At 38.0% G+C, this 19352-nt stretch overlaps 1 protein-coding gene across 6 annotated transcripts in view; it reads right to left on the minus strand.

Annotated features, from left to right (window-relative positions):
* The window catches only part of LOC134540822 (kazrin), a 352698-nt gene extending 334256 nt beyond the window's left edge, over window positions 1–18442 (minus strand). For 3 of the 6 annotated variants that reach the window (XM_063383783.1, XM_063383785.1, XM_063383784.1), the window contains exons 1-4: window positions 16261–18441; window positions 9614–12738; window positions 9110–9256; window positions 6089–6339 (exon numbers count right to left, since the gene is read on the minus strand). In XM_063383783.1, coding sequence (XP_063239853.1) covers window positions 6089–6339; window positions 9110–9256; window positions 9614–9623 — 408 coding nt within the window. In that variant the 5' untranslated portion in view covers window positions 9624–12738; window positions 16261–18441. Of the gene's footprint in view, window positions 1–6088; window positions 6340–9109; window positions 9257–9613; window positions 14484–16260 lie in introns of those variants that run through there. The other 3 variants (XM_063383782.1, XM_063383780.1, XM_063383781.1) reach the window with 2 other exon arrangements.
* Window positions 18443–19352: the final 910 nt, after the last annotated feature.

Here is a 19352-nt window from a genome sequence, read left to right on the forward strand (position 1 = left end):
ATTACAGTTTATTTATATGAAAACTTGTTCATAATTATATTTAAACTTTATAGCTAAACACCAGTTTTTAAAATTAATTACAAGTCATCTACACGTGAACTGTTTCGTCGACTGTTTTATAAAGTGAAGTGAAAAGTTAATGTGGTTTTCATTGCTTTATTACAACAACAATTTCTGCAATAAAGGCTTGCATTTTAAAAATCTGATTACTAGTATAATTTCAAGTATTTATTCTTTTATTATTAAAATTAAAATGATTCAATTTTATTCATAAAAGTATGCAATCATTTCATCAACGTTTTGTCATGACGTCACGTTAAACCATCGTCCGTAAACCGACTTTACAGACAACCAATTTTTTTTTTAGACTTTAGTGATCAGTCCTCCAGCCTCCAGTCAAACTGGATATAATGTTGCGGTCACCGCTCAAATTTCACTTTTATCCTGTGACGACGAGAAGACTGCGCGTCAATTCGGAGCCTTGGGATTAAGAGGCGACACCGCGCTAGAAGCACCAGCGAGCGTCGCACTTATCATCCCGCCTCACTAACACACATACACCCCTGGCGAGACGGGCCCCTTAAGAGACCACGAAGCACCCAGCCCAGGTGCCGGCGAGAGCAAGCAGGCGGCTTATCAGTAGAGACACGGAAATTTCGAGAATCGCGATATCGCGAAATAACACCGCAATTTACCTTAATTCGCGACAAAACACCGAAATCGCACAGCATCGAGAAATAAAACTGATATTAATATTTTGAGTATTTTGTGCCAAGATAATAATTAGACTCTGGCTAATGAATTAGACCACCCATGCAAGACATTTCGAAAAACAAGTAAACACGACGTTAACGGCACATCGCCATTTTTCCCAAGTTCCAACATGGCCGCTTTGTAGTAATGAAAGTAAATAATGATTTACAGTATTCCCGTCACGTAACCATGACAATTTGAAACGAAAGCAGTAACTGCAATCATAAACAAATTAAAAAGAGAAAAACGTACCTGAGCATCAACACACAGTTAATAAAAAATACCGGCAATGTTTTCAACACAATATAGCTGCCATGATTTTCAACCCACTTCTTTGCTGCAAACTGTCGCCTTACAGCTGTATTTACACATTAATCTTGTAGAGAAATATAAATTTTTAATTCTTCCTTTCATGTTGAACGGTTAACAACCTCATGCTTTCAACTACGTTTGACTGGCTTGGCAACCTACTCGTAAACATGAACACATGGCACTACGCCGATTGATAAGCAAAATCAGTGACCTTTAACTTCCGTAACTACACTTCACAGCAAATGCAACACGGCCGCAGAGCAAGTGAATACGGCGTCAACGGGACAAAGAACAGCAGCAAGAAATATTACAAAAATACTAAGTTGAGACATGCCGTGCCAAGGCACCGGGCGAAGCGGCACAGGGCCGTGCCTTGTCAGCGACAAGAGTCTAGCGGCAGCAATGCTACTTCCTGCAACTGGCTGCAAATGCCGCGCCACTCATGCTCGTTCCGGGGCCGGCGGCGCGATCCCGCAACGGGAAGCCTGGAAGCCTTCTTTTCATTGACGCGAAAGCAAAACGGTCGATCGTCATCTTCGTTTTTTTTTTGTTCATTGTAAATAAATATGGAGGTGTTGTTAAAAGCAAATACCATAAACAAAGCAACGATATTTGTAATTGTTTTTAGAGGAAAATACCTAATTGAAGAAACGTACTTAGTGGATTTGTGTATTTTTCATACCGTATAAAATCTAGGAAGTCTTTGTCTTCCACAAATATTCTCGGGAAGCCCCATATTCCCTTGCAATTTTACGCAACTTGTAATTTTCAGGTAAGGACATGATAACTAATGGTCAATTAGGTTAGGTTAGCTACATTATAAATACTTTAAAACATTGTGGACGGTTGATTTGGTTAGGATAGCTACATTAAAGATACTGTGAAATCATGTAAACGGTTTCCTAGCGCTGGATAGCTACATATTAAAAAGTTATTTGCTAAGCAACCATAAAATTATTTTACAGTATTTTTAATGTAGCTATACTTACTAGTGATGGTTCGAATCCCATTTTTCTCGAATCCGAATCCCAAAAAGTACCTCGAATCCAACCCTCGAATCCGAATCCAGTTCTCAAGGGTTAATTATAAAATAATTTATAAGTTAAGAGAAAAAAATTAAACATTATGCAGAATTATTTAATCCTTTAAATTTTTATTTAAAAAAACAAGTATTTTGACACGGTCTGGATCAAGACGATTCCGTTTTCGGTCACATATGTTTCCTGCAGTGCTGAACAAACGTTCAGAGAAGACTGTCTCTGGTCACTTCATCAATTGCTGTAGAATCCGACTAGGTGGATTTAAGGCATTCAGGTATTATCTGTGAGTACAGTGATTCATGTATCCACGGAAATCGGAAAACGAAATTCAACATCCGACGGAACAATATTTTGTAGTTACCAACTTGACATTTGTTTAAAGTCCCAAATGAAGGTAAACGCTTTCCTGAAATATTTAATGGAAAATGAAAGGCACCATCTTGGCTTCAATGGTTTTAGGCCATAAGAAATATTGTTGTGTGTCTTTTAAAATTAAGCCTCACTAAAGCATAGTGATTAATATGCCCGAAGTTAAAAGTAACGGGGTGTTTTCTCTAGTTTACCCATTAAAATTCTTTATATTAAAATAAGTTATTTTTTATGTTGCTCAAAATGATTGGCTAACAAATTCATTGGTTGGCCATCATGGAATTCTCAGATAATACATATTTTAACGTTGGTAATCTACACAAACCAAACTTGGTCCTAACAAAATTCATTAATAGAACGTGTATCAGAATATTTAAAATTGAATTGTGATTAAAATAATAATTGTATAATGTATTAATTTTTGTCATTCATTATTTCATTGTTATTACTACATGTGCGACCGTAACTTGTGATGAAAGTCGGCATTATTGTTGTATTACTAAGTAACAGATTTCTCGGTTAAGTTATTAAAAAAAAAAAAAAAAAACAAGATTCATATTTAGTCTAGATCCTAAATGTGCTTTATTTTATTTTTTAGCATATTCTGAGAATACATATGTGATTTATGCCTTATTTAATGCCAATGTAGCGACAATGCATCCATGTTCATGAATATGAAGTAAGTTTCCCAAATCAGTACATGCTTCATAATTTTTTTTTATATAATAACGAATTAAAAGTACAATACAGTAGAACCTCGTTAATCCGTGATGCGCTAATTCGGGAATCGGATAATCCGGGACGATTTAAAAGAGAAGAAAAAAAAAGAGAAGTAAAAATTGTCAGCGCTTAAAATTAACGTCACGCAGGCCGGCAGCCGGCAAACACTACAAGCCACCGCTGTTTGTACCGACCCTTTGTGTCGCCCCCCTTTCAGCTGTCACATTTGTCACTCTTTAAACTTGAGGGGGATGTCCTGACTTCTGCTTCCCGTCTCCCTTTGTTTGTTTCCAACGCACGGCAGGCGCCTGGCGAGTGACTTGTCTGGCTGGCATTCGGCTGTATGAGGTGAAGGGAGGGGGGCGTGCAAGGTCAGCACGATCTTATCTTTCTCTCTTCGGCTGTTGTAAATGACCGTGAACTAATGGCTAGGCAGTGCTGTATTTTTTTAAGCCGAGACACTAATTCGAAGACGGCCGGCCTTTACCGTGAACGGCCTTAACCCAGCTGCACGCCGGTGTCTGAGAAGCTTGACAAGACCTTCCGTGAAATTCGGTAATCCGTGATTATCTCTGTCCTGACCATCACGTATTAACGAGGTTCTACTGTACCTCAATAGGATGTGTTCCAAGGAAAACGTAAACAGGCCAAGTAAATTGTAAGCATTTAAGTTTTTAAAGTACTACATTTACATCAATATTTTTCCTCGAATCCCGAATCTTTCCCCTCGAATTTCGAATCTTTCGAATACTAGAGATTCGGTGGGATTCGAGGATTCGACCTTCCGTGAAATTCGGTAATCCGTGATTATCTCTGTCCTGACCATCACGTATTAACGAGGTTCTACTGTACCTCAATAGGATGTGTTCCAAGGAAAACGTAAACAGGCCAAGTAAATTGTAAGCATTTAAGTTTTTAAAGTACTACATTTACATCAATATTTTTCCTCGAATCCCGAATCTTTCCCCTCGAATTTCGAATCTTTCGAATACTAGAGATTCGGTGGGATTCGAGGATTCGAGGATTCGACCGGCCCATCCCTAATACTTACCTAATATAACCAACCATCCACTAAACAGTCTGTGTGGCTTTTTTAAACTGAAGAGAAAAAACGCGTGCTTAAAAATAAAAAACATCCAGGGGATAGGCGCTCCCGATCGGCCAACTTCGGAAAGGCTCGGCATTTGCAGCCAGTTGCAGGAAGTAGCATTGCTGCCGCTTGAATCTTGTGAGGCAGCGCGCTAGGCGACACCGGGCCGTGCCGAGCTGTTTCAAGCCTAAAATTTTTATTTGCCAACAGTGTTGACTTTAAAGTGCAGTATATGCCGTGCCACTATTATTTAGCCAAGCAAAACTTGTAGTTAATAAAACCATTCTCAAAAGTTAAACATGAAAAACCAAAACAGTGCAATAAAACCGAAATTTGATTTTTTCAAAACGAAATTTAAGGAAAAATAAAACCACTTTTACGGGACTCTACTTATCATCGACGAGCGTAGCGGGGAAGTGATGTACCGGGCGCTGATACCACGAGGGCAAGCTCCGACGATAAGGCCTTTTTAATAACTTTCTTTTTCAGAATACCCAAGGAAAATGAATTTAAACGTTTTGCGTTAAGGCTGGGTTTCACACGCCGCGTTAATTTCTTTAATTTTCTGGTACTTGATATTATTATTAGTGACCATGTCTGTGATTTCAACATTATATCTCTCCTGTATACGTTGTTCTGTCACACACTGACTACAAACACATGCACAACTTTTAAAACTCATATTATGTAATTCTCGGGAGCAAATGCACGATTTCATTTGGGGAAGGAGGGGGAGTGTTATAGCTACTATGTCTGCTGTTTGCTTTCAAATTGTTTCCTTTTGTTGGGAAGAATTATAGATTTTTATAAATGTATTTCAGGATTATTGAGGGAGGGGGTTACAAATGCCTAAATCCCTCCCACTTTCTCTTGCATTCGCCCATGGTAAACATGGTAAATATCCGTCGAACATATTTGTGACAGAAGAAAAGTGCAAGAGAGGTGTTAATGTTTATAAATATATGTGGACTTTATCGAAAAGTTTTTAACCGACGATGCAACATAAATTACACGATAGCAATCGCCCACACCATTGCGACGTACCGCCATCATGCCGAACCAAACGAAGACTCTTTTGTTTCTCACTGCAGGGATGCCACTCTTACAGTTTATGGACGCCAACACTTTCAGTGTTCCAACATGGTGCCAACTGTAGAAAGTTGTGGCGCGGGGTGATTTAAACTGTGTCCTATCACTTGGCCCGGTACAAGTGCCACAAAGGTAACTCACAACACAGTTATATATACAAGAGTTCACACTGAGTACCAAACAAGAGGTGTGGTGGTAAAATTATGAAAAGAGTGCTTAAGAGGCCACTCCAGTGTTTCAGGGGCACTACGCAACCTGCGTTAACCTCATAAGATTCAATGCTATTTTCATTTTGCTTATAACTAATTAACTAATATAGATTTCGAAATGATGCTTGCTTGATATGTAAGAGAACGATGCTCTTATCAAAGCCCCTTTCTTCAAAAATGTTCATAAATTATGGTTCAAACCTAGACAATACACTTATGCATATTAGTAAAGATTAGAATAAAACCATAATTTATGCACGTTTTTGAAGAAAGGGGCTTTGATAAGAGAATCGTTGTCTTGCGTATCAAGCAAGCATCATTTCGAAATCTATATTAGTTAATTAGTTATAAGCAAAATGAAAATAGCATTGAATCTTATGAGGTTAACGCGGGTTGCGTAGTGCCCCTGAAACACTGGAGTGGCCTCTTAACTAATAATAATGTGAGAAAATCAGCGTGACACTTGAAACCCGGATCAGTCCTCCCGTACAGGGGCGCCGGCTCACCTCTGCAGGTGCAGCACCAGGAAGGCCAGGGTGTCTCGGTTGGGCTGCGGCAGGCTGGACACCACCTGGTACATGGCCGCCCGCGAGTCGTCGGGGTCCGCCGTGTCGGCGGCGCGCACAAAGTCCTGCCAGCGCACGTGGGTCACCAGCGGCTCCTTCAAGGAGCGCAGGAAGTCCTTGACGCAGCCGCACACCACGTGGATGTCCGCGCCCGAGATGTTGGGCACGCCCTTGCCCCGCAGGAACTTCTCCTGGGACACACACCCCAAGGTCTCGCGTTCCAGCAGTTCCCGCTCTCTTACCTCAGCTAAGTCACCCGAGTTCTCCCTGATCCACTTGCCAAAATAGGCTATCTTTGTAGTTGTGCTAGATATTTATTTATGTGGTTGTTAATAATTAATATGTGCATTATTTAATGCTTTTTAAAAATATACTTTCCTTCAGTAATGTAAAATGAGAGAATTGGCAAAATCTTGTTTTTAAAAATGCTACAAAATGCTAAATTTCAAATTCAAATTGCTAAATGTTATTATTTTAAATGCTAAAAATCACCATCTCTAAATATATAACACCAAAACGCAAGTTTTAACACCATTTAGCACAGAAATGTAATGAAAACATGAAATCAATCAGCAATTAACAAAACTTAACTAAAATTAAATGACTGTATCTTTTACTATGGTAAATTTATCTATAGTATGAATTTTGCACCATGAATTTGAAAACAATATTTTGACGCTACGTGGTGTATTAACTTGCATTTCGGTGTTATGCTGTGTTTCGACACGCTGTAATTTCTGTTTCATCGTACTGAACCAGGTACCGTATTCACTCGAAAATAAGATTTTAGTTTTTTCCTTCTAGAGGATTCAAAAAATTGGGGATCGTCTAACAACCGAGATAAAACTTTTTTTTGAAGATTGTTTTGTTGTATAACCTACCTATAGTAACAAAGGCTGTTTATTTATTTATTTATTTATTTATTAATAGCCTCCAATATAACCAAAACAATGGGTTTCTCATACGCCAAATATTGCAGCACTTCATGTTTTCCATAACTTCCTCATTTAAAATGCCGTAATGTTACACCAGCTAAGCAATGAGCATATAAGCAGCTAAGTAAACAATAGCCGTGCTCATAGATAACACAATACGGATGTGTATACGACACTTTCTCTGCTGCATGCCATAGCCATGTTCCAGGCTGCCAACATCGCAAAGCGAAAGATCAGTAGTCCCGTCAATATGGAACATACTTCGTGAACTTTTATCTCTGAAGCGGCATATGTTAACGATACATATTTATCTACGGTGAACGGAAATTGCATTGTTTATTTGTGACAAAGTTGTTTTTACATTCGGTAATCGTTATGGCTGTCCACGTGGACGAAGACAGTGAAAGTGATGATCATCGTGGTGACAACGGAGAAGAGGAAAATGTGTAATGTAATTAACTGAAACTGGAAAGAAAAAAGAAAAAAAAAGCAGTTGAAATAACTTAATTCAGTGTTTTAAATGTGTGATGTTATTTGCAGAAGACAATTTTAGAAATATTTGTAGATACAGCAAAACCCCTTATTTGCACTTTTCATGGGGACAAAGTAAAAAAGTGTAAAAAGCGGGAAAGTGTAAATAAAGGGAAAAGTATAAAAAGGAGTACAGTTTACCTTATTTAGAATTTTTTTTCCTTTTGTTTAATAGCACATACTACAATGCAGGTACAAACACACTAACAGCAAATTTTACTTTAGTATTTAATCAATTATTAATTTACCACATTTGACAAAAATAAAAAAAGAATGAAAGCCAAAATGTTTTTCTGATTACTTCCTAAAAAATAAATTTGAAATTTTCTTCTGCTTGCTTTTTTAGCTGTTCAAGGAGATTATTTGCCTCTCCAAATTATAAATACAGTTGCAACCGGCAGGGTTTATAACAAATACGGGCTACATACACATTGCTCACAGTAAAAAAATTTTTAAGAAAAGGCCGCAAATTGATGAATATTTACCGTCAATAGCGCGCCAAAAGCGGAGAAAGGTCATTGTACTTGGTCAGCTGCTGTAACGACGCGGCGGCGCATGCGCACTCTATGCTCCGCCCAGACTCATGACGCCATCAGCCGCCAACCAATAGATGCGAGCTTAGCGGAAAAAAATATAAGCTCCACCTCCCGTGTACCAATTTTATCCAGTTCTAATACCAATTTATTGGTATACGCACCAGTTTTCTCGCTGCCGTGACATGTTCAAGTTTACGTTTATCATGATGTCTTGATACCAATAATTAATTATTTACGATCCCCAGAAATAAATGGTTAGTTTAAAAAATATGGCGTCAACTGTACAATACTTCCCAAATTATAAAATACGTATAAAACAGTTACCAAGACACCGCTCATTTTATCTTGTGAAGTTTATGTCTCGTACCAGTATTTCGGCTAAGTTGTGACATAAATACAGTATCAGAACTTACAAGCAGCCATGTTTGTACATTCATGAGTTTACGTTTTTCCCTCGTGCATTTTAGATTGTCTCCTGCTATAATTACTCGTACTTTTACACGCCTAGGCTTAAATTATTACATGTTTAGAAATAAAAGCAACTTTTCATGTTATAAAATATGTATATTTTGCTATTTAAAATGTTCATTGCCTACTAGCTCCACGGTATTTTCTGGTTGTTTATGGTTGTTACGTGACGTAAATAGCGGGATTGATTCGATTTTTGAGACGTAATTCGCGGGAAAGTATTGTATTGGACTATATGGGAACCAAACGGGACCTGAAGAATATAGTGCAAATAACGGGAAAACGTAAATAACGGTAACGTAAATAAGGGGTTTCGCTGTATTGCTTATATCAATGTTTTCTTGTGACTCCAGGCAATGGCACCGAAAGAAAGAAGCTAAGATTGTGAGTTTATAATTTTTTTTCCTGAAACATGTTTTCATGATTGGGGGGTCGTCTTATTTTCGGGTGAACACGGTAACCTCATCCCCCCCGGACCGGCGCTCGCTCACCTTGAGGGCCTTGACGTCGCGGTCCGAGCCGGACACCCGGTAGACGCCCACCTCGCCCAGCCCGCGCCGCTCCACCTCCTGCACGCAGTGCACCACCACGGCCGGCACCATGGGCGGCAGCGGCGGGGTGAAGTCCGCTATCGTGCCCTGCAGGGGGGCGCACACACACTGTCCAGCCCTTCCCCCGTCTCGCCTGCCCGCCAAGTGCTCGCGACGATCCTCCAGGTGAGACCCATTCGGGCCGCGATGACAGTTGGATTCATGCAACGCTTTCGTTAAAATATGTTTTGTGAAAATTTTCTGCCCGAGAAGGAAAGAGAACAGGCACACACACAAAGAGATTATAAAAAGAGCCCTTATGATATTGTAACGTGCACCTAGCCGGTGCCACCGCCATTTCTGTCACGATCCACCTTCAGAGGGGGGAGAGAATCGTAGCTCTTTACATAGAAACAACTCGCTTGGCATCAACTAGTCTTAACTTCATAAAATACTTTACTGTACCTAGGATCATAGGTTCGTCATCCCGTACAGGATGTCTGGTGAGAGCTGAACTAAGGAGATTTTGCAAAATAACATAATACTTAATTAAAATTATTTTATTCTTAAAGTCAAATACTCAACATCATTTTAAAGAACATTTAAATAGCAGGATTACAATTTAAAACAATAATCTCTTTACTTCCTTAACGATTGAACGACCTTACAAGAGAGAGAATGAGAGAACTTCACTAAACACTTCCCTAGTCCTTCCGAATACCTCAAATCATAATTAATACTTAAAATTAAAACAAAGATAAGTCCATACTCACATTTTCCGAAAAGCCTTTCTTGATCGATTACTTTAAAAAAATAACGTAGGGGCCTCTCCTGCCCTTGAAATCCCGAACGAACATTACATTTTAAAAACTATGACGCGTGACCCCTGACGAGGGCCATAGCCTCCGCCCGAAAGCTTGACGACTACATTATGACCTAACTTAAATTAAACGACTCGTGGCCTCTGGCGTCGACCATAGCTTCCGCCTGAGTGAGCCTGAATTCCTACATCACGAACGAACTAACAACTCGTGACCACAGGTGAGACGCATAGCCTCCGCCTGAGTGAGCCCCGAGTCACCACTCACTTGCGCTTAAATTCGCGCGCCCTGCCGCGCCTACCATAACAAAAGCTCGTTATTGAAGTCAAATTTACTAAACAACTAACTAGAACATCTGGGAAGACTCCCCCCCCTCTACCACAATGTGCAGGCCACACCGCGCGGCTTGTTACGACAGCGCGCCCCAGTAACTGCGGCCCGTGGCTGCGCCAGCGCGCGGCCAAACAAACAAACAAAATTCTGCAAGCCCGCAGCGCGCCGCGCCGGCCCCGTGCCCCAATTACATGGTCACGCCACTTGCGCTGACGAGTGAACAGAGCAGCCAGCCCAGAGTCCCGTCAGTAAAGTCCCTAAATTTGATTTCAACAACCCTGCAAAATTTCAACCCGCGACATAACCCTCCCCTCACAGAGCTCGAGCCCCATCGAGCTACCTCAAAATTACAAATTGTCTTTTTCCATTAAACCATAACTATAAATTCCTCATTTCACAAAAATAATAATTTTCTTAGTTCCTTGCTGTCTGAACATACATCTAGATTCTGCATAAGATTTATTTTAAAACAACAAGTATTCATAAAATTAAATGTAAAACTTTTATCTGGTTTGTTCTCACAGGAACCTTCAGAGGCTCGAGTTCTCAATTCTAAAAAAATTGTTCTGTTAGTGAAGCTCTCTTTACAAATTAAATTACTGTTCTTAGTTTCTCAGTATTCGTTAAACAATGTGCAAATTCTTGATAATTATTATTTTTTTTTTTTTTTCGGTTTCCGTTTATTACCATACTTCTTTCGTTCTTCAAAAAAAATTAAGTGTCCTTACAGTGTTTCAATTAATTAAACTCTTATCTCGTGAAGGTTGGTGCAACTCCTCGAAGTCAGTGTTGTCGAGAAGAGTAGCTCCCTGGGCTGGCCATCAGCAAACACCACTCAACTCCAACAGCTACTGGACTGGCTTCCAGGGCAGCTCACAACTTCTCCCCACATCTGCTTCGGAGTTGTGCCATCCTCATCACGAACAGATTACAATTCTGAAACATCATCAACAGGCATTACCATCACGCCTGACAAATACAAAACTAACTACTAAACTGCAATCGATGGGCAAGGATGCAAACACACAAAAAAATAAAATTAATTAATTCAACTGCTAACATAAAGTATCCCACCCTTAGCATAATCTAATCAGGCAAATAATTTGATAGGAAAAACTTAAGGAAGGGAAACATGACCTCCAATGATTTTCCCTAACTCTTGAGTCTTGATCTTCTCTATACAGCAAATAGTCCCCACGAAGTAACTGGGTTGAAGGTCAGTTCACATGGCCCACCCATAACCTCTTCTACTCTTCTTTTCTTCTGGGGGCAACCACAATGCCCACCAATCTCTCTCCATGGTGCCGAACCAGCTATCCCATGAGAGTAAACAACGTAGTCAATAGAAGCGCAGAGGGGAAACACCAATCTCTGGCTTGTCGAGTCATAAAACTGCTTTATCTTCTTCTTCTTCTGAGTAAAAATATCTGACTAACCTTGCTTCTATTCTTCCAAACAGTAAAAGTTCATCAGGTATCTTCATGAAAGAAACATTCTAACTAATAATTCTTCATTTTTCTTCTTCTTTATTTCTGTTAGTTGTAATAGAAGGCCATGTTAGGGAGGTTATAGGGAAAAAGAGTGGCCAATTCCCACCCCATCACCCACCTAGATCATGACTAATTAACTTTTAAACTTTCTATTTCAAACAAATTTAAAAAAAAAAAAAAAAAAAAACATTTTATTTAAACTTTTAAATTATAGCAACTTTTCCTTCATAACCTCAAAAGCAAATCAATAATTCTAACTGAAATTGTGATTTACTGCATCCTTGTTCCATCCGATCTGTTTGTTTATAACCTTTCTTGTAAAGTATAAAATTTTCAAACATTACTAATTCAAAAAAAAGTAAATTCTGGTGTCCTTCGAGTTACAATTAAATTTACTATTTCTTAGCTTGAAATAATTTAAGTTTTCAGAACTATTTCATTGTCTAATTCACAACACTTAAAAATCAACTCAAAACAACAAATCATCAAAATCAATAAGATCATCTGACCTACCTATCAGTACTGTGAACTTGAACTGTTCGTACACATTTATAATAAGCTATTGTATTTAAATTCCAACCTAAATAAGGTTTTAAAAAAAACTACTAATCCCTCTGTAAATTAAGAAAATTAACTTTAAAAATTAAACTTAAGGTATTAGTTCTTTTTGACAGCTACCACAACTCACTAGTTCCATTACATTACTATAACCTAAAAAGTTCTGTAAATAATGTTTATAACAAAAAAAAACTCCAGTTACTGTCTTCCATAAAAAAAAATAAAACTTTACATGACCTTATTAATCTCCACTTGTAAGTCCATGGCTGCCAGCTTTCTCTTCTCTTGAATCTTCAGTCTTGGCTCTTGTTTCAGTGATCTTGTATCTTGTCTCTCGAACTCTTGTCATCTTGTAAACTGGACTGCTGCTCAGCTCATCTTAAGGAATCTGTAACAGTTTCAAAAATACATGTTAATTTAAATTACATAATTCCTGTTCTTTGGTCCTAAAAAAAAAATTGTATTATTAGTACACATTACCCTGAAACAACATTATTATTCATTGTTTATTACTTAAAAAAAATGCTTTACCATAAAATCCTTTTTTGTTCTTTTCATTAGGCCTATTTATTTTCCTTCTTCTTAATTAAATTCTGCTTCAAATGTTAATCCTAACTTAAGACCTACCATCTATTTATTATTCATTACCTACATTATTTATGTTACCCTAAAATTCCCATAAGTTTCTAATACTTCCTATCAAAGACATTCTCTCTAAAAAAAAATTTACTTGTGACTCTTAACTTAACAAACTTAAAAAAAACTTTTACACTAGACTTAACTTATTATTCATTCTTAGTTACTAAATTTCTATATGTAAACTTTAGTACAGCGAAACCCCTTATTTACGTTACCGTTATTTACGTTTTCCCGTTATTTGCACTATATTCTTCAGGTCCCGTTTGGTTCCCATATAGTCCAATACAATACTTTCCCGCGAATTACGTCTCAAAAATCGAATCAATCCCGCTATTTACGTCACGTAACAACCATAAACAACCAGAAAATACCGTGGAGCTAGTAGGCAATGAACATTTTAAATAGCAAAATATACATATTTTATAACATGAAAAGTTGCTTTTATTTCTAAACATGTAATAATTTAAGCCTAGGCGTGTAAAAGTACGAGTAATTATAGCAGGAGACAATCTAAAATGCACGAGGGAAAAACGTAAACTCATGAATGTACAAACATGGCTGCTTGTAAGTTCTGATACTGTATTTATGTCACAACTTAGCCGAAATACTGGTACGAGACATAAACTTCACAAGATAAAATGAGCGGTGTCTTGGTAACTGTTTTATACGTCTTTTATAATTTGGGAAGTGTTGTACAGTTGACGCCATATTTTTTAAACTAACCATTTATTTCTGGGGATCGTAAATAATTAATTATTGGTATCAAGACATCATGATAAACGTAAACTTGAACATGTCACGGCAGCGAGAAAACTGGTGCGTATACCAATAAACTGGTATTAGAACTGGATAAAATTGGTACACGGGAGGTGGAGCTTATATTTTTTTCCGCTAAGCTCGCATCTATTGGTTGGCGGCTGATGGCGTCATGAGTCTGGGCGGAGCATAGAGTGCGCATGCGCCGCCGCGTCGTTACAGCAGCTGACCGAGTACAATGACCTTTCTCCGCGTTTGGCGCGCTATTGACGGTAAATATTCAACAATTTGCGGCCTTTTCTTAAAAAATTTTTTACTGTGAGCAATGTGTATGTAGCCCGTATTTGTTATAAACCCTGCCGGTTGCAACTGTATTTATAATTTGGAGAGGCAAATAATCTTGAACAGCCAAAAAAGCAAGCAGAAGAAAATTTCAAATTTATTTTTAGGAAGTAATCAGAAAAACATTTTGGCTTTCATTCTTTTTTTTATTTTTGTCAAATGTGGTAAATTAATAATGGATTAAATACTAAAGTAAAATTTGTTGTTAGTGTGTTTGTACCTGCATTGTAGTATGTGCTATTAAACAAAAGGAAAAAAATTCTAAATAAGGTAAACTGTACTCCTTTTTATACTTTTCCCTTTATTTACACTTTCCCGCTTTTTACACTTTTTTACTTTGTCCCCATGAAAAGTGCAAATAAGGGGTTTTGCTGTACTTACAAACAAAAACTGCCTATTTCTCTCTACCTCTTAATCTCTTTCAATTATTACAATAATAATGTTACCTTGCATCTTTAAACTTTCTTCTTTTCAATTAAATTAGACATCTCATAACAATAAAAATTCTGCCTATACTCTTCTTATGGGTGTCCAACCCAACAACAAAATTTCAAATTCTCAAGTTTCCTTATATTTAAATTATGCAATGCACATAACCTCTGTGGTGCCTGTACCCTTTTAGGCCTACCACCTTCTCCTCTCACAGCATGACAACTCTTATTCCTCGGGGTCTGTATTCACTGTTCCAAATCAAATATCTCAAATAAATTAAAAACAAATTTATTATTTTAAGAAAACAAAAATTTACATTGAATTTACTATGGAGCCTGGAAATCTTAATGTCTCACAGCAGCTAACATGACTAAATCCCATGGAACCCCAGGTTTACATAACCTGTGCCCAAAAATTTAAGCATACCAGGCTTTCCCTGCACTGGTTTTACAGCATCACACACTATTTAGGGCCCCTGATCTGCCATCAGTCCCAAGGAGTTTTCCCACAACCCCTCTCTACACAAGCGCCTACCGCATTCCTCTCAATTGGCTATCGGTTTTACGGCATTCTTTTGGGATCCGACCATCAAGTTAGGGCTAATCGAACATTAAACCTCCATACTTCCAAACTAATGTAAATCAATTAAATTTTCTCTGTAAATTCTAAAAATCAAAAAAAATTATTCCAACATGCCAAAGAAACTTCCAAAAAAAATTCATAATCTTATCTTCAAACCATTAAAATAAAAATAAATAGATTACTCTGTTTTCTCCTTAATAACTGTAAACTGTCAACAAATATCATGTCGTAAATTTTAACTATGCTTACTGACTCTTAATCATAAAATCTCATTTGTCCTAATTAATAAACAACCGATTTCCTTAAAATCTCACTGTATCTCTCACACTCAAACTTCACTGGCTGAATATCTCAATAAATTCAAAAACAATTATCTAAACTCTTAAAGAAACTCCTCCCCAATTATTCAAATTACTTCACCTTATTTTATTTCATTACTTAAAACACCTTACTCAAAAAAAAATTAATTAATTATCTAGCTATCTTCCATTATTATTTATTTACCGAACAAAACTTTCTCATTAATTAATTTATTAAAATTCAATTTCACATTAGGCAAGTACACTAACTCTCTACAGCAATGTTTCTCATTTCCCTCCTTCCTAACTGAATCCAATCTTACTTAACCTCCAGGGAATTTACCTCACAAAATAACCAAATTCACTGTAGTGCCTATCTGCTATAGGCCCACTACACAGGGGGCTCTAACCCCACCAACAAACTTCATTGAAATGGTACCCTATCCCATACAGGATAGCCACTTCGGTACTACCATGGGGAACTCCTGCCCCAAACTACTCACAACTCTCAGGATTCTCCTGACCCTTAATTCCGTAGTCAGCCCATCTCCTATGGTCTGCGCTACAATTCCCTTTCTTCCCAGGGACACAACGCCTCACCTTAGGGTCCCTCGCCCTAATGAAAACATTAATTTTGTCTCTCTGTTCTTTTGGAGTAAATTCCCTCTACACACAAAATCTAGCCTTCCCAGTTTTCTCAATGCTTATCGATTTTATAGTGTACCTCCTTAATAATGTTTACAAATCCCAAAAAAATATTTTTAAAACCGAGGTAGAATTTAACTAACAAAAACATAAACAACTTACAACGAAACACTTCTAGCCTATACATCATACACTTCTTAAAATAAATTACTTACATACTGAAAGTTCCTCTTCTTCTAAAACACACTTAAATTTAAATTTATTTAACCAATAGTCTATTTTCTTATCGCTAAGTTACCGTACAGCTGATCAAAACAAGGTCACGGCCGTCCACGGTCCACGTCTCTGTACGTGCTCGTGACGTCACCGAATTCCATCAGGTGCGCCAACCCTCGCTTGCGGTTCCTCCGTTCTCCGCTAGGTCTCAGCACCTCCCCGTCACGTGTTCACTCTGCCACGTCCACTGACGTGTCGTTCTGAAACAACTCTCAACATTTTTCTAATTAAAACAAAACATCACTATAAATTCTATAACTCTCTTTTACATAAACTCTCGTTTTCTTTTTAATTCCTTTCTAACGTTTATCCTTCCCTCGACTGATTTAATTCGTACGTCTCGTCTCCTACGCGCACGACAACAAAACAAACTTCACTTGAAAATAATTCCTATTTACGACAAAAAATTTTTATTTTAAATTATAATTCTCTTAACCTACAATCTTAAATTAACTTTAATAAAACTAAACCACTTGCATTATCTTTATTAAGTATTTAAATTATAACGTATTCTCCTCACGTAAAAATCCCCGATAAACTCAACGACTTAAAACAACTTATCACTATAAACTTTATCCTTACAAGTATACTCAAATAATCATCTGTTACGTCAAAAAAAAAATCTCAAAGACTTCCTCCACTATAGACTAAAATTCCGTAATCCTCTCCTCAAGTAAACTCTTAATAACCTGCTATCAGAAGCTGAAACTAACTTAATAATAAACATAAAAATCTACCTCTCTCTCTCTCCAGAAATAGAACTTACCCGGCGCCTCCACCATTTCTTGTAACGTGCACCTAGCCGGTGCCACCGCCATTTCTGTCACGATCCACCTTCAGAGGGGGGAGAGAATCGTAGCTCTTTACATAGAAACAACTCGCTTGGCATCAACTAGTCTTAACTTCATAAAATACTTTACTGTACCTAGGATCATAGGTTCGTCATCCCGTACAGGATGTCTGGTGAGAGCTGAACTAAGGAGATTTTGCAAAATAACATAATACTTAATTAAAATTATTTTATTCTTAAAGTCAAATACTCAACATCATTTTAAAGAACATTTAAATAGCAGGATTACAATTTAAAACAATAATCTCTTTACTTCCTTAACGATTGAACGACCTTACAAGAGAGAGAATGAGAGAACTTCACTAAACACTTCCCTAGTCCTTCCGAATACCTCAAATCATAATTAATACTTAAAATTAAAACAAAGATAAGTCCATACTCACATTTTCCGAAAAGCCTTTCTTGATCGATTACTTTAAAAAAATAACGTAGGGGCCTCTCCTGCCCTTGAAATCCCGAACGAACATTACATTTTAAAAACTATGACGCGTGACCCCTGACGAGGGCCATAGCCTCCGCCCGAAAGCTTGACGACTACATTATGACCTAACTTAAATTAAACGACTCGTGGCCTCTGGCGTCGACCATAGCTTCCGCCTGAGTGAGCCTGAATTCCTACATCACGAACGAACTAACAACTCGTGACCACAGGTGAGACGCATAGCCTCCGCCTGAGTGAGCCCCGAGTCACCACTCACTTGCGCTTAAATTCGCGCGCCCTGCCGCGCCTACCATAACAAAAGCTCGTTATTGAAGTCAAATTTACTAAACAACTAACTAGAACATCTGGGAAGACTCCCCCCCCTCTACCACAATGTGCAGGCCACACCGCGCGGCTTGTTACGACAGCGCGCCCCAGTAACTGCGGCCCGTGGCTGCGCCAGCGCGCGGCCAAACAAACAAACAAAATTCTGCAAGCCCGCAGCGCGCCGCGCCGGCCCCGTGCCCCAATTACATGGTCACGCCACTTGCGCTGACGAGTGAACAGAGCAGCCAGCCCAGAGTCCCGTCAGTAAAGTCCCTAAATTTGATTTCAACAACCCTGCAAAATTTCAACCCGCGACAATATATACATTGCTGGGCTCGTTTTCGTTCTCCTCTCTCTCTCTGCAATTATTCGTCCCGCACACACACAAACAAAAAAGAGAGAGAGAACTGATAAAGAGATAGATTAAATGCGAGTTGAATTTCAAGGTGGCATTTATGCAACGTTTACGTGAAAACTTGTGAAAATTTTCTGACACGAGGACGACAGAGAACGGGCACTCGGCCGAAGAGATTATATAAAGAGAGCACTATGGCTATATACATTGCCGGGGCTCGTTTTGAGTTCTCCTCTCTCTCTGCAATGATTTGTCCCGCACACACACACACAAAAAAAAAGAGAGAGACAGATAACTTATAAGAGATAGATTAAATGCGAGTTGAATTTCAAGGTGGCATTTATGCAACGCTTACGTGAAAATTTGTCGTGAAACTTTTCCGACCGGAGAAGGAAAGAAAACAGGCACTTGGCCGAAGAGATTATAAAGAGAGCACTATGCTATATACATTGCCGGGCTCGTTTTCGTTATCCTCTCTCTACAATGATTCGTCCCGAAGGGGAAAAAAAAAAAAAAGGAACACGCAGAGATAAATGAAAATAAAAATAAGACAGGAGGTGCGCACATGAGCTTGTTCCAGTAAATAGGTAGATACAGGTATGATCCTATACAGTCAGATGTGAATGCTTTGAATTTTATATTCGCTACCAGCATGCTTTTATTCCTCCTTGTTCAACCAGACAGTCCATGCATTTCCTGCATAGCTAGCGCTACCTGTTATGACTTTTATATTTTGTTCAGGGATTTGGCGTTTTCCAAATGGCAGAATTGTTTGAAGAAACAGTAACATGCACAGTTTTTCTTTATGGTGTGAGTAATTCAACAGTGAGTAATATCTATTGTTCATTAATCATTATTGATTGATAAATAATTATTGATATCCTGAACAATTATCTTGAAGTAATAATTTTGTTGTTATTTTTATTAAATTATTTTAATTTTAATCAAATTTCTAATAAAAACAAAAAAAAATAACTATGATATTTCAATACTTAAAAGAACTAAAACCCAATATATGACTAATATTAATTATTCTATTTAGATATTCTTCATACACTCTTTAATAATTATGTGTACA

The sequence above is a fragment of the Bacillus rossius genome, chromosome 17 (assembly GCF_032445375.1).
Source record: "Bacillus rossius redtenbacheri isolate Brsri chromosome 17, Brsri_v3, whole genome shotgun sequence".
Classification (NCBI taxonomy): domain Eukaryota; kingdom Metazoa; phylum Arthropoda; class Insecta; order Phasmatodea; family Bacillidae; genus Bacillus; species Bacillus rossius.